The following is an 18,610-nucleotide window of genomic DNA, read 5'->3' as shown; positions in this document are numbered from 1 at the left end:
GTCCCAAAGAAAATAAAGAAAACAAATCAAAATGGATTCACTCAAACAGAATGCCCCAAGCTATCAACTTCCTCTAAAACATTTGAACTCCACCTTCTACTTATTTTGTGCAATCTTTTTAGCTTTTTTATCGCCCCATCTCTTTGCAACCCCGCTCGACAACAGAACATGAAGGTTATTTTTATAATGGAGTGCTTCTACTTCTTTGCATCTATCGGTAATGCTACTATTTCGTTCTAGCCAAATATTTCAAAATATAGTCGCAACCCAAATAAAAATTCATTTTGACAGACTTCTTTTCTTGCTTTAAAAAAGTACTATAAAATTAGTTTTTGGTGTGCTTAGAGGGTGAGATCAAGCTAGGTTTCACATAATCATATTTGACAAAAAGATGATTCGCAATACAGTTTATTGTACTACTCAAGCCACTTCTCTACAAGTTACTCTATATTAATATTCTATTCTGATACATCAGTCAACGCTCAAACTTTTAAAACTTTTCTAACAAAAAAGAATTACGAATTTAATTCCTATATATATATATTGTTATTTTTTAACAAAATAATCTAACAAAAGAGGCATTTCAAAAACAATTATACAATAAAGAGGATCAATGTGTTATATAATTATCTCAAAAAAAATAAAAAAATCTATATAGAATCTCTACCCCAAGAAAATGATATAAAAAAGAACAAAGGAAATGGCATTAACTGCCAGCTAAGCAAAGGACAGGTCAACCAAGGGATTCCCTCCAGCCTGTCAACTTCCTCTCCGGTCAAATCACTCCGTCCTCCCGTTCCGTTATCTCTTCTCCACCACGTCCCGTTCCACCCCCCTCTCCTGCCGCCGTCAACTCTAACGGCGACAACCGAGGCCCACGGCCCACCCAATTCCAAATGCGCTCCTACTCGTCTCCCGAATCCAATACCCAGAAATAATTTTTATTTATATTCGATCTTAAATTCCTTTCCTTTTTTCTCTCCTCTTTGCCTCAATCCGTCGTTCATCGCCGAGAAATAGAATCATAGTCATGTCGGTAAGGCGACATCGTCTTGTCTCAACTTGTGAGCTTAATTTTAAGATTTGGGTGTTCTTGATCTGTTCACGGGATTAATAGTCGTCGATTTGATCGCGAGTATTTGATTCATCTCATGGTTTTGTTTCGAGACTCATCCGATTTGATGCAACCGTTCTCCAAATTTTAGCTTATTCAAAGTAGCAGATGGATTATGCTTGATGTGATTTCGTGATTTTTCCTGATGGTTTTGATTTCTTTTGAGCTACTGTGCATATTGGTTCGGAAGCTGGGATTACCTTGCCATATTAGAACTTTAAAGATAGCATTAAACTCATAAAAACTTAATCTTTACATGTAGCTTTGTTTTGTATCCTCGGATTCTGTGTCTATCATCTGATGGCCTACTGATGGTTAGTATATATATATATATATATATATATCTAGCATTGTTGATGAATAGTGTGTAGTTGTAAAATTTATACTGGTGAAAATTTTTCTAAATTTTTCTTTCTCAATTTGAATAGAGATATAAATCACTCTCAGAAAATTGTGTAATGGCATTCCTTTCCTTCGAAAAATCATATATGGGCATGCATGATGGCATCATATTCCATGATATTGACCTTTTATTCACCTGAGTATCTTAATCCTGCGTCTGAATTTCTGCAATCGAAGGTCGTATCATCCCCAATATCTGTCATCTTGAAGTAATTGTGTGGACGAACATGTTGCCATAACCACAGAAAAATCTGCAGAGTCCTAGCACTTAACCTTTTCCTTAAATCTCCCTGTTATAATAAATTCTATAAAGAAGGAAGTTTGAGATTACTTTTGTGAGTATGTGATTTCATAATAATGATTGATATGAAAGATCTGAATGAATAGGTTGTCAACTGGTAATTCTTACTTATTAAGTAGGTAAAGTATTGCCTTTATTAAATTGTGCATATTCTGCATGGAGGAGGTGAGTAGTGAACAATTTTGCATCCTCTACTTAGCCGGTTATCTTGAAATTCTTTTACAGCGCATTGTTAGAATTGCCATTAGGTAGCGTCTGAGTTTAGAATTCAGATTTGAATTATGTGTGATTGACACATAATTGCCAGCAGAAACTATGTATCTTCCTATTACATAGCTTCTTGCGTATTTGGATGGCTGCTGATGATCATTAGCAAGAGGTTCTCATATGTTCGTGAATTTTATGTCAATAGTCTGGAATTATATATTGTCATCTATCTTCTTGTTCAGTAATAGCTTTGCTCTTTTGTTTAGGCTAAATGTGAACTTAAAACATGTTAATGTACTCCATGATGGCATGGTTGAAATTTCCTTAGCAAGGTTTTCGAGGGGCAGAGCATTATTCACAGAATAATCTGAACATATTCCACTGTCCTCAAGCACTGTTTCTTACGTGGGCAGCTCTATAACTAAAGAACATGAACCATCATCAATGTTAATTTTATTGTGGATTCAAGCAGGACACTGGTAGACCTTTACCAAAGTTTGGAGAATGGGATGTCAATGATCCTGCTTCTGCAGAGGGATATACTGTGATATTCAACAAAGCCCGGGATGAGAAGAAGACAGGTGGCAATGCCCAAGGGTCCGACTCTCCTCGGAAGGAGCAGAAGGAAGAAAAAAGTGGAACTTATGCTCCCAAATCTAATTCAGTGAGTTTATTTTATTATTGGACAGTGCATTACGTTTAAACTCGCTAAGTTATCGATCAGAAAAGATTCAAGATGAAGGACAATTCTTACTATTTTTGCATGACCATCTACTATCAGTTATCATTGTTAATTTTTCTTTTATTTATCTGCAGAAAAAATGGCTTTGCTGTGTGATACCCAATCATGCAGAGTCTTGAGGAGCACAAGAGTCTCGTGATTTGCAAGAATACTGTTGTGGCAATCCGTCAATTTTGTTACATTTTCTCGAAGGACCAAATACTTGGAGCTTCATTCTTTTCCCTTATGTTGTATAATGCTGAAGATGTAGTACAGAGGAAGGGCACTTATCCTTCTGTAGATGTGTAATATGTGTATGTATGCTGGAGGAACTTTATGCTTTTACTTGGTAATTAATCTGATTTTGTCTGTCATATTGCTTCTATTGCATCTTTGATCACACCTGATGGTTATAGCTTCCTCTGAAGTAGTACTCAAGTATGTTCTCTCTGTGAGCTACTCAGATGTTTTATTTTGTTCTTATTGCCAAATTGTCTGTAAATTTGTTTGCTCGATAAGTTTCTCTGTTTTTGAGCACTTGTTAAATTGATAATTGTTGCAAGTCTTAGAATTATTGATACATAATGATCAAATAAATGTATTGCTGGTGCTGAGTTCTGACTCTGCTGCTAGTAAGCTATTTTGGGTTTATTGATTCATTAGCTTCTCTGGATCTTTGTCTATAATCCTTGATATTTCCAACTCTAACAGATGGAAATCAAGATACATAGTGTTGATCAGAAATTGCCGGATGATGTTTGTTTGCTCATATTTGTGTCTGCTAACCTATCTAGAAATCTATTACAGGTAACCTTGTTGAGTAATATTGAACTATTTTCATTAATTAATAAGTGTTATGCGTGTATTCTCCCGTAATATTTGCATTTCTACCCTCTGAATTTAGCATTTGCTTGTGTAATTATAAAAAACTTAGGTTGTCACTTATACCTTCTAAAATTATTGCTTTTGCCTACTTTGTTATTATCAAAATAAAAAATATAGAGTATATGATATAAAATATACACCTGTAACCATATTATTGGAGGGGTAGTGGCCATTTACAAAAAAAAAAAAAAAAATTCTCAGTTTTAACATTCATTATTTTATGCTAGATACACATATTTCTAAAACGGAGTTGGTTCAATTTATATAGAATAGAAGGTGCGCAAGAGTCTTATCTTAATATTATCAAAGTGTAAATGAACCCAAGTGCCCTTTAGAGTGGGCCTCCATGCTGCATCCAAAATAGAGGATTTTAAAGAGCTCAGGCAAATGCTAAATTTGAGAGGGTACACATAAATGAAGTTCCCTACAATGATATATTTGTAAGAAAAGCTTTATATTAAGCATCAACGAGGTCCAATTTTAATGAATTCACTCATAATAAGTTGACCCTTTTTAACAACAATCAGCAAGATGGATCAAAATTCAATCAAAATATAGAGCATATTTCAAACATTATTTCCTTGATTCCAAAATTTCTATCAATAGGCTTCCATTTACAACATAACAGCAAGCAAGAATGCCAATTTAACCATCAAATACCCCTCAAACTACAAATAATCCTGAAGCTTTCATATCGAATTACAAAAATGCGGCATGCTTTCACTGAAAGTTTATCAAACTCATGAAGAAATGTCTTTACCAAAAAGTCCAGCTATTGCTCTACCTGGATCATCCTGTTTGATGAGGGATTCCCCAACCAAAACCTACATTAACAGGACCCGAAGGGTCCTCATGCAATTAGAGTTACAAAGATATCAAAGGTTGGAAAAAGAAACCATTGCCAGAAAAACAATTAAGGAAAAGATTTTTTCACCCTGCAGTAAATCGGAACAAACTACCACTAACACATATAATTTTCGATATGATACATCAGTAACTTTAACATGAATCTAGTTTTCAAATAATGCTGCCACAACCTCTTTCATAGCTGATCGTTATAACGCAAAATAATAAGTAGCAGAGATAAGATATGGGTCATAGTCCACTTTGTCTTATAATGCATAATGACATTACTCATCATTGATATTTTAGGTATCAATAAATTGTAGGAAAACCAAATTGGTGCTAAAAACGTCCCATTCACATTCTGATCTTAGATACCTTCTAGACTCTAATACTGCTTGAATTGCTCAATAGCATCTTCTAGCAAGTTATTGAGAATGGTGATCAATGCTGGTCAAAAGTAACAGCCATGAAGACAGCAGGGAGTTCGCATAAGGCTTCTCGTGAAAGCAAATATGAAACCCCAACTTTCATAATGATAGCAAATCACATTCAGCTGCTTTTTACCAATCTTAAAGTTCCAGGATGAAGGGTGATCAATAGTTCAATACATGCCCTTAATCTCTTCAACTCTATCTCTCCTTCCTCTGACCTATATTTATAACATCCTCTCCCTAGCCAAGAGATCTTCAACGGATACCCACAATGACATCCAAAGATATGCTGACAATTTCAAACTTTAGATACTATATTTGTTTTTTTTTATATTGGTATTAAAACAACAGCTATTTATGTACCATAAAGATAAGAAAGTGGAACATTATCTGACTCCTGATTATTTATTCCAAATTATTGTTTGAGCTGCCATTTCCTATAATTTGACATAGATAGTAAATTTAGTCATCACATGATGTTTTTTTTATAAATTCTTCTTTTCCAGTTATAAGAATCATCGCCTTTTCAAATTTCCAATCCTATCTCATGGTTTGCAAACAGGGTATATTGTTTCTGAAGCTTTGGATGAATATGTAATGGAAACTGAAAATACATGAAATAGTTTTCTATAACATAATCAGGAATGATGTTTCAACAATGATTAGATATTCCCCATATGTAAGGTCAACATAAATCCCACATGCTTGGCAACTTACTGCTTTCACACCAGCATTTTGAACATAAGATATATCTTGAGGAGTGAACAGTCCAGATTCCCCTACAACCTGAAATACACATGATTTCTCTCAGAAGCCAAAACTGAAAGAATTCTACAAAACTACAGAAGATATCATCAATGCTGAATATCACCACACTTAGTTGATATTGCTGATTCAGGCAAAATATACTTACAATAATGTTCCTTTGAGTGATAATGTCACCACGCTCTCCTTCCAGAAGCCTTTTGGTGTTTGAAATATCAACTTCAAAAGTCTCTGAGAATATCAAAATTGCTTTCAGGATAAATCTTCATACAGAAGTACTAATGCACTCCAGTGCATTCTCTTTTCATCTACTGCTAAATATGATTCAACCCCTTGTCCAGAAAAAAATAATCCCAAACCATATATAAGGTTATTAAATTTGGTTTCATTTGCCACAGTTCACCATGTACTAGGAAGAAATTGGACTGACTGACCACATTCTCACAAAGTTCCATTCAGACATGCAACTGCAGTGCTATGCAGACCATCATATTGCTTGGTTAATGATTGTTCTAGCCAATACAAATTTCCTGAAATGAGGAACTTGAAATGTAACTTTCCAATTTTCCACCAGGACCACCACCTATATTTGTGTATGCTGATTGTTGCAGCTGATGCCATCACCAACAACCTAAAATGAGAGCTAGTGGTTCATTTGGCCTTTTAATAACTTGGCTGGCTAAACCACACTAAAGGGTGAAAAAAAGAAAAAAGAAGAAGAGAAAAGCAAAATTGTGAACTATTAAGCATGCATGAGAGGTACATTGTAGGTAAATAATACAAATGAGCATGGCCGGAAGATTTCATTTTATGACATACTGGCAATTTTCAAGGAGCAAGTAGTTCAATGGTCTATATATAATCTTACTCTACCAAGGACATAACAGAAGTACAGAACAGCTCCATAAAAAAGATAAAGGACATACCAATAATAAGTTAAAAACTACATAAACTGATTTTGACAAAAGTGAAAAAACATGAAATTAACCGTTTTGATTTGGATAAAACAGCTGCACGAACTTATTGAGCACATCTTACCACCTGTCCCTTCAGGATCCAATTGAAATGAGCATAGGGGAAACAATCATGAAGTAACACAAAATTACAAATAAAGAAGCATACCAAGGTTACGATTATTGATACCAATGAGCTGAACTCCATCAATGCTTAACACTCGGTCCATTTCCCTTTCATTGTGCACCTTAAGTGAAAAATGATAACATGAGTTACTTAGAGCATAAGGACCAAAAATAATTGATGCAGCCAGCATTAGTTTTGCCAAATGCAGAAAACAATTGTACACTTATAAAACTCATTTTTACAAGAACAGTATATGTCCTAGCACAAGGCTCAGGTATGATGATCCTAGGGACCAGGGAAGGCAAGAAGTCAAGACACTATGAGTTGGCTCAATTGTATTTCCTGCGAAATAGTATCAGAAAGTTCCCAAATGGTTGGAAGTTTAAGGAATATATCTGCATAATTATCTGCTCTTGTTCCAATTTCGAATCAATAATATTTCTATATATGGTAAAAATGAGAACTAAGCACTTAAAGATGGTGAAATCAATAGTAAATGCCCTACCCCTAGAAAAACTAACTGCAGGAAGAAAGAAAAACAGAACCACCATGTTGGAATAACTCCTATATGATGACAAGCAAGCCATTGGGCTTGGCATCAGTTCCAAGCAATAACTACCTTATCCGTAGGCCCGTAATTTGAGAATTCTCCAACAAAATCAGGATTCTAACTAGAGAAAATAAAATAAAGTAATTGGAGTTCATGTACTCTAGGAACTTAACTCAGTGTAAGATGTGTTCATAACAAAACAGATGTTTCCTATGTAAACCAAAATTGCAGCTAAATTACTTGCAATAAGCATGGTATATACTGAGTCAAGGAAGCAAAACCTCAACCAAAACTGCTAGACCAAGCATGTTGCAGATTTTGGTAAAATACTTGATGTCAAGATCAGGCAACACAGCAGCAATTAGGAGGATTGCATCTGCACCTTTACACCGTGCATAGTAAATCTGCCAGGCATCAATAATGAACTCTTTGCAGAGTAGAGGGCACTGCAATCAAAAGCCCATATTTGAGATAACATATTAGACAAGACAAGAAATTTTATTGTGATACTCAAAAGTATGGGGAAACGTGCAATAGTGCTGCAGACATACTAATTGTCAAGTCAATGAGACGGACCTTAACTCCAGCCCGGCGTATAGCCTCTAGATTCTCAAAACTTCCCTAAATTAAAGAAAAGATCACAAACTACTCAATCAAGTGAACGTTACCAGTGTTCAGTTTCTGCTTGGCATTCTGAACCACAGAAAACAATCAATTTACAATGTCTAAATAGAATACTTGCCTGAAAATACTTTTCATCAGTGAGGACGCTTAAGCATGTAGCTCCATTTTTCTCATAAGTTCTAGCTATATGGACCTGTTTTTGGTTTAATCGTTAGGTGCCAGCACAAGTTTATATAAAGATAAAAAGAATTACATAAGATGGGCATGAAAATGAACATGCTGCACCGAATAGCAGATCATAGCACAGTGAATAAAGAAGACAACAGGCAAAGAAGAATGATACTTCCAGAACACTTTTCTGAATGACAGCTTGCAAACCCACTCATTTCAACAAAAAAAGAAAATCTTTGGAAAGAGTTAACAGAATAAGTGAAGGTTTTATAGTCCTGTCCGAGGTAAGTACCATACACACTGCTCCAATCAAGCTAAGGACAGCATGATTAGAATTAGAATTTCATTTTTGAACCATAAAACGTCAAAGTGTTTTGATACCCTTTATCTACATCTTTCGGGGTATTTTGTAAATAAGATGCTGAAAAGGTTTATTCATTATTCAGGAGACTTTGTTAGTGTACTGTTAATCAGTAATTCACTCTTGCAAAACAATTTATAGAACAATGTGCATGCTAAATAGTAAATATGTATAGGTCTTCACAACTATTTTATGTAATCTTCAATTAGATCCAACAATATTATCATAAAACGTAAAATGGCATAAACATATCAGACATGCTTAGCAATATATACATGAACAGTGCATGCAACATAAATTCAACTTGAGAACTTACTGGATCAAAATCCTCCCGCAGAACTCCCTTACTTGGAGAAGCCTTTTTGACCTCAGCTATCAAAGCAGGCATACCAATTCGATGATATGATGCTCTTAAAGCCTCGATGAAATTTCTAACAGGAGGAGCGTCCTCGAGAGATTTCCTCAGCATTATTAGTGGTTTTCTCTGCTTTAACTGAGGAAAGGATAAAATAAATGCATTAGTCCTCTATCATCCAAGAAATCAAACCTATTCACTTTTAGAGTTCTAAACATGCCCGTGAAACTTCTATCTCCTTGTCCCAGATTATTTTCTCTAGAATGTTTCTTGGAGTGTTTCCCTCATTCTCCAGGCGGAACTCGAAAGGGCCCACATAGTGCGTAGGAGGTCCTGTTGTAGGACGTCTTCTAATTTTTATTCCCTGCTTTGCTGCAGAGTCATCAACTGATTTCCCAACATCTTCTGACTTTGCAATGTCACCACTACTGGAAGTTACCGCAATTGTTGCATCTTTGGCCTCCTACAGAAGTAGCTATGAAATATTATGATGTGTACAGACTACTAACATTCAAAAAGTGACATGACAGCCAAATTAAAATCTGTACCATAAAATTATTTTCGTAAACATGGAGTCAAGTTACTGACAGAACATAGATGGGTTTGTTGTACGGTATTCAGTGATAAATCGTAATTCTTTGAATCTCTTCTTCCTTCTTAGAATCTTAGGTCAAGATTATAGATGTTCCTATATCTCCAACTATCCATAATCAAGTATTACCCCTAAAAGCTTATAAGAATCTTCCCCCAGCCCAATACAAATTCCAAAGTTCCAGATCCATGTAATAAAACAACCAACATTTAACCTTCCATCATGTTATGCAAAACTGCATGCTAAAATTACAAACCACTTTATGCTTTCAGGTCTCTAAGTTATAAATGAAAGGACTTGGCTAGGGGTGTAAACAAGCCTAGCTTAGCTCAGCTCGAAGTGCATAATACTTGAAATCGACCTCGGCTCGAGCTCGAGATGAGCTCAATAATGCAGGCTTGGATCGGCTTGCCCAAATACTGAGCCGGCTCGATTGCAAGTTGATGCAAAAATGTTACCTCCTTTAAGTTACTCAACCAAACGATTACAATATGTTTAGGGAGTATGGCATTAAAGATTCACCTAGGCATGCTGGTTAAAAAGGATGAGCTTTAACTGGTTGTGCTGCAGAAATCTCACACACACACATATATAATATTACGATGCACATATATATCGAGCTAATTCGAGCTGAGCTCTCATTTTTTTCAACAAGCTCAAAAACCCAGCTCAAACGCGGTCCTTTAATAACAACCTGAGCCACTGACGAGTCGATCTCGAGCGGCTTGCGGGCCCTCGAGCTTTTTTGACACCCGTGGACTTGGCTGACAAATTTATTAGCCGAGCATGCATAACATAACTCAGTTCAACAATAATGCTACTAAATAAAAGTAGATTACGATGACATTCACAATCCAAATTTTCTGCCTCAGCAGATCAAATTCCTGTCACAGATCAATACAAACTTACCCAAATCACCAAAAAGAAACGTGGATTTTGAAAGAAATCATGCTAATTCTACTATAATAAACCAATTTATCGATCACAAGATAGAAACTCGAGGGAAATAACCGACCTCTTCGGCTTTGATGCAGAAGAGAGGACTCGAATTCCTCCGCTCTCTATTCATCGGAAAGCCAAAGGCCGGATCTTTAGAGACTGGAATCCTCCTGCGTCTCACGACGGAGAGGCTTGGAATAGGAACCCTAAAGCTAGGCGCGGTTCCAATGCCGATTCCTTCCATCTCTCCTCCACCAGCCAAGAAAGAAAGAGAGAAAGGAAGAGGACTACGGAGCCAGAGTTATCTTCTCTCTTAATACGATACGCTTGAGTACGTATACGGTGTAGCCGATGGTTCGAGGGTTATTATGTCGTGGGGTTTTAATGATTTAATTGTATTTTTTTAATTTAGTATATTAAAATGAGTGTACAAATTTTTTATAGTCAATGTAAAGTTATTTTGTTGTCAAATAGTATACATAATTTACTATATAATATACACTAAAATCTATTATTATAAATATATAATTAATATAATTAAATTGCAAAAGCCTCATTTTATTTAGTTATTTTCCACTTTCATCATAGTTGGATATTTAACCATATTTAAAGTTGTTGTCAGCAAGACTTTTGTGCTGATTTATTTATTTATTTATTTTCGGTCGACTGGAAAACTGAAAGCTAAAATAGCCAAATAGGTCATTATTAATTCATCCATAACTTGCATGCCTGTCAAAAAAGACAAAGGAAAAGGAAAAAAAAAATGGAACAAAAAGGAGGCAGAGAGACTGGAACCCAGAATGGATACTTAAATGTCAGAACAAATAGTAAGCAGATGTGATGAGCAGCTGCATCCCATTGATTAACTTTCCTATGATATTACAAGAGAACAAAGTTATTACAAGAACAAAAGAAAGCCAACTTCTTGATTGTCAACCAAGATCCCCAACTTGACCTCATATCTCAAATTCCTTACAGTAATTCACTTCTTTGTAGTGTCTCTGAAACTTTAAGTGGACTTCAATAGATTAACACAGGATGTGGTCCAGTATTGCTTATCCAGTGGAGTGTTGTGTAAGATCAACAATGTCAGGTTGAATCTGAAGCATACATAAAACTTTATTTTTGCTTGACGGTTTCTTCTGCTCTTGAAAGCGCATCGGTGATCACATCAATGGTCCAGTCCTTCACATCCTCCTGAAAACAATAAGATATATCTCCAGTTCAAGCCATCTAAATAAGATCTTACCTAATGAGAAACAAATTGAATAGAGACCTATGACAAAAAACACACGATAGCACTTGGATATCTACAGGAGAGAAGGTTTATAATCAAACTTATAGGAAGACATCTGGGGAGGAAAGGGGAGAACGAGTTACACGAATACATGTTTTCCATGATGCATCTAACAAATTACAGTTGCAATGAAATTTCAAACATGCATGCATTTGTTGCCTAGCAATATGCGCAAGGGTTTAAACTGGATGAATTTACAGAGACCCACTCCTCGTATGATTTCATCGGTTTGGTAACTCTAGCTTGATGCAACAAAGAGAGAAAAAAGAAGAAGAAGATACTATAGCTTTGACTTGCTAGAGAAGCTAGAAATATAAAACAGGCAACTTAAAAGTAAAAAAATGGCAGCATGCTAACCAGATGTATTGGTTCTCCAGTTCTTATACGTGCATTTGGGCGAGCAAGCTTTGATTCGAAGGGAGTCCTTGGCCTAATTTCCTGGATCTCATCCCACTCTTCACGAGTTAGCATTCTTACTGTTCCTTGTTCAGGAGGAGCCTTCCTTATTTTGCGCTCCAGCCTCTCTTGAGCTTTGGATTCATCATACTACCAAAGAAACAAGCATGAAAAGAACATTGAATCGAGTATGTAGGAAACCATAATAAACACATGAAGAGGAAGTATTATCTTACTATCGCTCATAAGAACCATACCCTACCATTTGCCACCAGGCAAGAATAAGAAATGAGAAGAAACCAGATGAAAGAAGCAAGTGCCAAAGAGTAATTATACGAGCATTCTCCGGTCAATGTTTACAGCTAAGCACAGAATGATTAACTGCAGGAATAATAAGGATATACTTCACATACAATATACTTTAGTTTGATGGTAAAATCCTAACACCTGGCCAACTAGCATGCAGAAGGATCAATACCTAACCTTTTAAATAGGGCGCCACCAGAGACTCGTTAGAACGGATAGTTAGAAAATGTCATTAAATACTTGTCTTTTAAAGCTTCCTTCATTCTTTGTCCAGATAAGGACATAAATTTCATATACTATTTAGACAATTAGAGACCGCTTATTTTATGTTGGCTATTCTGAAAAGCCAATGACAATGTGAAAATTTTGTTCTTGGACCAGGTGTCGCAGATCCTGCTTCAAAAACAAGTGATTTGAGTTGCTAGAAATAGCCAATTGAATCCAAGGAAGTATGTCTACTCAAATGACAAATGTTGCACAAAACTATTGTAATTACACAAAAACCTAACTACAACATTTGGTGAAGACTGGAGAGTTAAGTATGAATTAGTAGTATCTACTTCCAATATGTTTTGTCATAAGTAGACTCCAAATCTACAGTCAATAACTATTTTAAAGAAGCATCTGGAACTAAAATTCCAGACTTGTATATTGTAAATGCTGCAGTCTCAAGCATATAACAACTTTGTGTGCACATCTTATACGCAATCAGCCATCACTAATATAGAACAAGCTGACGGCATCGCCCGGTATTTCCATAAGCAGTTCAAGTATCAAGTGTTATTTTTCTCATGGTTGAGATTTCTAACTCGACGAATATACATGCAGAATTCCAAATTTGAAAAGGGGTTATAAATGCAAAGAAAAAAAGATCAGACAGGGAGTTCCTGGATCGTCGAGTAGTACTAACCATCATGACGACCTTGGCAAAGAGGGCAATGGCCACGGCGGTGAGGACCATCGGCATGGAGGCGGTGTCCAGCCACGCGGCGGACTCTGGCGTCGCCACAAAGAACTCGTCGCGTGACGGGTCGCGCCGCCGTCGCCGCAGGCCCTCGCGAATCCCGATGCGCCACCGGAGAAAATCGCCCGGAGAATCGGGCGAAGCTGATCTTATTGGCCTTCCGTATCGCAGTATCGACCGGAGCATCTCCGATTTCTTCTTCTTTTCTCGGGCGAGGAGGAGGGAGGCGAAGGGAGGTGGAGAATAGCAGTCGAGTAGAATAGAGAATAGAAAGCGGGTCGGATCTAAGTTTGTTTGAGATATATGGTCGTTTTGCATTTCACCACTTACATTTCAACCAAATTGGAAAAACCCTCCTCCTCTTTACAAAAAATAAAAATAAAAAATAAGAGAGAGAGAGAGAGAGAGAGAGAGAGAGAGAGAGAGAGAAGGATTTTTTAAAATACGTCAGGAGGTTGTTTTCAAATAGTTCTTCCGAGGATTAGATTTAATCCTTGGTTGTGGTTTCTGCAGCTTAGCATGTTATATTGGAAATAAGATCATCTATCCTAATATAAGAGCTTCAACATTTTGAGTGAAATAATTGCATGGAATCTTCTCACTAGTTAATTTCATCAATAATTAGTTTGTATTCATGATTGTTATGAAATTTGAGGTGCAGTAAACAAAAAGCTCACCCTCTGTTGTAATATCTCAGCCTTGTAGAATAAGAATGTCTAAAGGGAGTTCATGAATGACCAGCAGAATACAGCAAGAAGTTCATATATAAGCAAAGATCTATGTAGATAATGATTAAAATATTTCAGGATTCGTCGCGGAATACAAATTAAACTCGAGAAGTTCACTTGGAAACAACAGAAGCTGCTGCTTCAGAGAGCTAAATATCTACAGCACAAACTCACCTAACATCTCAAGATATTTAGCAACTAAGGGGAAAAAGGAGGATTTCACTTGATACAATAGGTTGCACTAGTTTGGAAAATTCACTAGAAGAAATCAAATTCTAGGTAGTTCTCTGAACCTTTCTGATTCGCATTATGGGCAACTTTTGCAGTTTCTGATGGGGGTGGCCGCGGGGGTGGCTCAATCTCAACAGGCTTTGGTATTTCAGGAGGGCTGGCACACCGAATCAAGGCCCAGTTCACGCCCTCGAAGAATGGATGTTGTTTGATCTCCGTAGCCCCACGCTTGTATGCAAGCCGTCGTTGTGGCTCCTTAACAAGCAAACCCCTTATCAGATCCCTAGCGGCAAAGCTCACGATTGGAGACTCAGGGAACCGCAAGGGCTGGCCGACAACGTTGAACAATGTAGCCCTATTACCTGAGCCTTTAAATGGAGTTCTCCCAAACAAAAGCTCATATAAGAAGATGCCAAAGGTCCACCAGTCCACCGCGCTCCCATGGCCCTCGCCCTTGATGATCTCTGGCGCCAAGTACTCGTGCGTACCAACAAATGACATAGATCGAGCATCAGTAGGCTCTGCAATGAGCTCAGGCAATGGGCTAACCTGGTGGTTTACAGCCTCAGATTTTGGTCTCCGGTCCTTCTTGGATTTGGAGGAGAATAGGCGAGGCCCAAAGCATGTGGTGGGAACAACACATGATGGCTGGATGCAGGATGGTTCAATGCATGTGGGCTGAACACAGTATGCTGTGTTGTTCTTACGAAATGGTTCGGAGTCTACGTTGGAAGACTTGATTAGTGTAGGACTTACTGCACATCGAAGGGATAGGTCAAAATCGGAGAGCATGATGTGGCCATCCTCTCGAACAAGGACATTTTCTGGCTTGAGGTCACGGTATATAATTCCAAGCATGTGTAGATATTCCATTGCAAGGAGTATCTCTGCTACATAGAACCTGCAATTCAATAAAGAGAAAATCACAATAAGGTAGGCAAGAGATCATTGATTTAATTGAATTCCTATATGTCCATATGCTAGATTATCAAAGATTAAGCTGGTAACAGATTCAAGTACTTCATGATTTTCAAAGAGGAAACATTTTACACAATGATTGCTCAAAGTTCTTGCACTTCATCTAATGATGCATTGTTTGTCGGATGTAAAAAGGAGGCTATAGATACACTGCGATTAACATAATCATGGTAACAATATGCCTCAGAACTCATTAAATATAATTAAATTTGGCTTTTGTGTAACTATCATAAGATTGACTTATAGATAATCCCATGGGGTATTGACATCACAAATAATCACATGTGCAATAATAAGTTAAATGCCAATCCTGATAAAACTTTGTGATGCTATAATTAGCCCTGACAAGTATAAAATAGATTCTGTAGGCAACCAACACAATACTGCACAGTAGAACAGTTCCACAGATTACACCATTGCAAGGCAGAGAATGAAGGTGTCATCACTGATCACGATACTGTAATAATTTAAAGAATTACTATACTATTGTTACACCAAACTGTCTAGAAATATACATAAAACAAATTAGATGTTGAACATATTGAGCATCTAATACTCGTCACAAAGAAAAAGGTTTATTCTAAAGAAGAGATGGAGAAAGAAGTAAACATACTTTACGGCTTGTTCTGAAAAGTACTTCCCGGGTTGTCTTTGCCTAAGGGTGTGCAGATCTCCCCCTGGACAGAACTCCATTACCAAACATGAGAATTTATCTGTCTCAAAGTGAGTATACAAGGTCGGAAGAAATGGATGATCCAGTGATTGAAGTATCTCCCTTTCAGTTTGAGCTCTGATCAGTTTCTTACGACTTGCCAAAGAACCCTTGTCCATAACTTTCATGGCAAAATAATTCCTGGTTCCATTCAATTCAGAGAGATATACACTACCAATATCTCCGCATCCCAATTTCTTTAGCAGCCTGAAATGGCTTAAACCGAGAACCCCATCTCGAGCCTGGACTGTTCGAATTGCTTCCCATCTCGAATCATTTGCTTTGTGAGGCTTAGTGATGCTGCTACCCATGCTACTACACAAGCTCTCGTCGCTAACATCACTACTTGTGCTGGGCGTGCACATGCTACTCTTTCCGCTTTCAACAAGGTCAGCTCGCTCACTTGCTGTAGCACTTCCGCTAGTTTTTGTCAGACTGCTAGTGCCATCACTAACTTTAGCAGAAACAAAGCTATCCTTCACACTGCTAAGCTCAGAAATTCTCTTTTCTTGACAGCCAATACTTTCCAAGCTTGGAGTCTCATTCAATTGGATAGGACTTCCTTGTGCCGGCACATCCAAACTACCAGAGGAATGCACATCTTTAGGTTCTGAAGAAATGGCAGTCTTCAAAGGAACCTCGTCCAGCATACAATCAGAAGACTCCTTCTGGCAGAGATTTGGTTTTTGCTCCTCTAACACCTCCTTTACAGTATGCTGTGAGATTTTGTGGTTTGCCGATTTTGGTGATCTTTTGGGTGTAGCAGGATCTGACTTGCATGGTTTAGGAATTTGCAAAGGAGAAGGCTTACGTGAACATTGCTCTACTGCTTGGCTACCAGCTGTTTTCAGCCATTGTTCAGGAAAACTTTGAGGAGTAGCCTTTGACGCCATTAATTTGAGCACTGAGGTTTTGTCCCTGGCAGATTAAGCGATGCACATTTGCTCCATGCTTTCAAACATGTTGTGCAGCATATTACCACTGTTTGCATCCACCCCTAATGGATCAGCTAAATAGAGTCTCTGCATCAAATATAGACACAAACTAGGCTATGAGAAAGAGAACAAAATTAGCAAACAAGATTGTTAATATGATCATAACAAGATATGAAATGTAAAGAAGGAATAACAGTGAGATGCCATGATTATTGTGAACTTATCAAAAGATTAGCACACAAGTAAGAGAGAGACCCGGTCAAAGGATGACCATGTACCAGACTAAGAGAAGTCGAGCATATTATGATCTATCCAACAGCCAACACAAGCAACCAGAGACAGGAAAACAAGTGTCTGAAATCCAAAACAAAGATGTTTGATTCCTTTACCTTTAACTACTACGCCAATGTTTCTCTCTCTCTCTCTCTCTCTCTCTCTCTCTCTCTCTCTCTCTCTCTCTTCCCTCCCTCTTTCTATAGCCTATAAGCATACCAAGCCAAAACACACTAACCGATATAAGGCCTCTTGCAAAGAAAGCACATGTAGCTCCTATTATGCAAAATATTGTATAGATCTAGCATAACAAGAGGAATTCCACTAAGGTACCCTCTCTATGGAATAAAGAAAGTACCTGAAACAATGAATGCCACATTAAAGCACATCAAGGTACATTCTTTCCACAAGAAATAGGAAGCTGGGCAATAACCCACCTAAAATAATGGATCTTTGCTCCTAGGAAGAGCAAGATCCAGCCTGGATCGATGCATCCACGCAACTGCAGGCTGCTTTCTCTATGAAGGCAAACACCAATATCCAAAAGCATGTGATTCAGGAAAAGAATGTGGAGAAAAATGGATTAATGACTGGGGATCAAACCATCTACATCAAAATGCAATCTTTCCCCAATCAAGAAGAAAGGCCCTTTCAGCATACATAAGGTAGGAAAAGAGGCTAAGAAAAGAGTCAAGGAGGAGGCCCCAATAGAAGGTGTTACCACCATGAAATCTAGCACTCAATCTACCCCAAAACCATCAAGATAGATCTGGAGAGAATAACCCAAAGACCAACATTGACCCAATGCAGTCAAAGAGAATCAAATAAAGGCAGACTACATGCAGCAAAAAGAAAAGTTTGCAGGGAAAAACATTTTAAGCAACAATAAAGATGCAAAAAGGAAATCTAAAAAAAAATTTCCAGACAAGAACTGGGGGTGAGAGGCCAAAGGAACTACCTTGGTTTGCCAAAGATGATACTTTAGGCCATTGCTGTGGCATATGTGAGACAGTTTTGCCTGTAGGCCAACACCTAGTATCCACAAAGAAGGGAAGGAGAGTAACAGGAAAAGGTAGAAGAGTGCAATGAAAACAACAGAAGAGAGGAAAAAGGTGGGTCTTTTAATGGAAGATGGAGTTGGGTGTGTGCCTCATCACTGCCCTTCTATTGAATTTATTAGTCATTTTTCTCTATGCGGGATGCACAAGGTCATGTAAAGAAGGGAAGAGTCAAAGCTAAAGCTAAGCTTTTCCTCCTATTAAATTTATCTCATTTATTTCTTTTGCCCACAACCCAAAGAGTCTGAGCCTACTGCACTACTGCAGTTGTGGTCCCCCACCTCCACACTTGTCTCAATGCTTTTCAAAATTTACCCATCCCCAATATCTTAAGTGGAGTTCCCAATAGCAAACCCCCCCCCTTTTAACCATTTGAGGCCAAAAGTAA

General features: G+C 37.5%; 4 protein-coding genes across 7 annotated transcripts; 1 reads left to right on the top strand and 3 right to left on the bottom strand.

Annotated features, from left to right (window-relative positions):
- Positions 1–894: 894 nt before the first annotated feature.
- On the top strand, positions 895–3,119 carry LOC140785503 (protein NOI4-like). The gene is made up of 3 exons (XM_073133350.1): positions 895–1,036; positions 2,497–2,688; positions 2,841–3,119. The coding sequence occupies exons 1-3, from the start codon at positions 1,031–1,033 to the stop codon at positions 2,883–2,885; spliced, it is 243 nt and encodes an 80-aa protein (XP_072989451.1). The 5' UTR covers positions 895–1,030; the 3' UTR covers positions 2,886–3,119.
- Positions 3,120–4,172: 1,053 nt separating this feature from the next.
- On the bottom strand, positions 4,173–10,694 carry LOC140787352 (indole-3-glycerol phosphate synthase, chloroplastic-like). The gene is made up of 10 exons (XM_073136228.1): positions 10,421–10,694; positions 9,034–9,276; positions 8,775–8,951; positions 8,045–8,119; positions 7,879–7,923; positions 7,584–7,748; positions 6,795–6,873; positions 5,821–5,903; positions 5,625–5,693; positions 4,173–4,454 (listed from the first exon to the last, which is right to left on the bottom strand). The coding sequence occupies exons 1-10, from the start codon at positions 10,586–10,588 to the stop codon at positions 4,371–4,373; spliced, it is 1,188 nt and encodes a 395-aa protein (XP_072992329.1). The 5' UTR covers positions 10,589–10,694; the 3' UTR covers positions 4,173–4,370.
- A 463-nt stretch (positions 10,695–11,157) lies between these two features.
- Positions 11,158–13,625, bottom strand: LOC140786024 (uncharacterized). Its single transcript, XM_073134186.1, has 3 exons — positions 13,254–13,625; positions 11,999–12,187; positions 11,158–11,541 (listed from the first exon to the last, which is right to left on the bottom strand). The coding sequence occupies exons 1-3, from the start codon at positions 13,623–13,625 to the stop codon at positions 11,464–11,466; spliced, it is 639 nt and encodes a 212-aa protein (XP_072990287.1). The 3' UTR covers positions 11,158–11,463.
- A 444-nt stretch (positions 13,626–14,069) lies between these two features.
- On the bottom strand, positions 14,070–18,475 carry LOC140787351 (serine/threonine-protein kinase D6PK-like). Of its 4 annotated transcripts, none has more exons than XM_073136224.1 (3): positions 18,123–18,475; positions 15,858–16,978; positions 14,070–15,167 (listed from the first exon to the last, which is right to left on the bottom strand). In XM_073136224.1, the coding sequence occupies exons 2-3, from the start codon at positions 16,847–16,849 to the stop codon at positions 14,294–14,296; spliced, it is 1,866 nt and encodes a 621-aa protein (XP_072992325.1). In that variant the 5' UTR covers positions 16,850–16,978; positions 18,123–18,475; the 3' UTR covers positions 14,070–14,293. The 4 variants fall into 4 exon arrangements, with proteins under 4 accessions (XP_072992325.1, XP_072992328.1, XP_072992326.1 ...); XM_073136227.1 differs by lacking the exon at positions 18,123–18,475 and adding an exon at positions 17,281–18,098; XM_073136225.1 differs by lacking the exon at positions 18,123–18,475 and adding an exon at positions 17,523–18,032.
- Between the last annotated feature and the right edge of the window lie 135 nt (positions 18,476–18,610).

Source organism: Typha latifolia, chromosome 4 (assembly GCF_019914945.1).
Source record: "Typha latifolia isolate L0001 chromosome 4, TyphaL0001v2, whole genome shotgun sequence".
NCBI classification, from domain to species: domain Eukaryota; kingdom Viridiplantae; phylum Streptophyta; class Magnoliopsida; order Poales; family Typhaceae; genus Typha; species Typha latifolia.
Note: the sequence above shows the minus strand (reverse complement) of the source record. Positions and strands in the feature narration are given on the sequence as shown.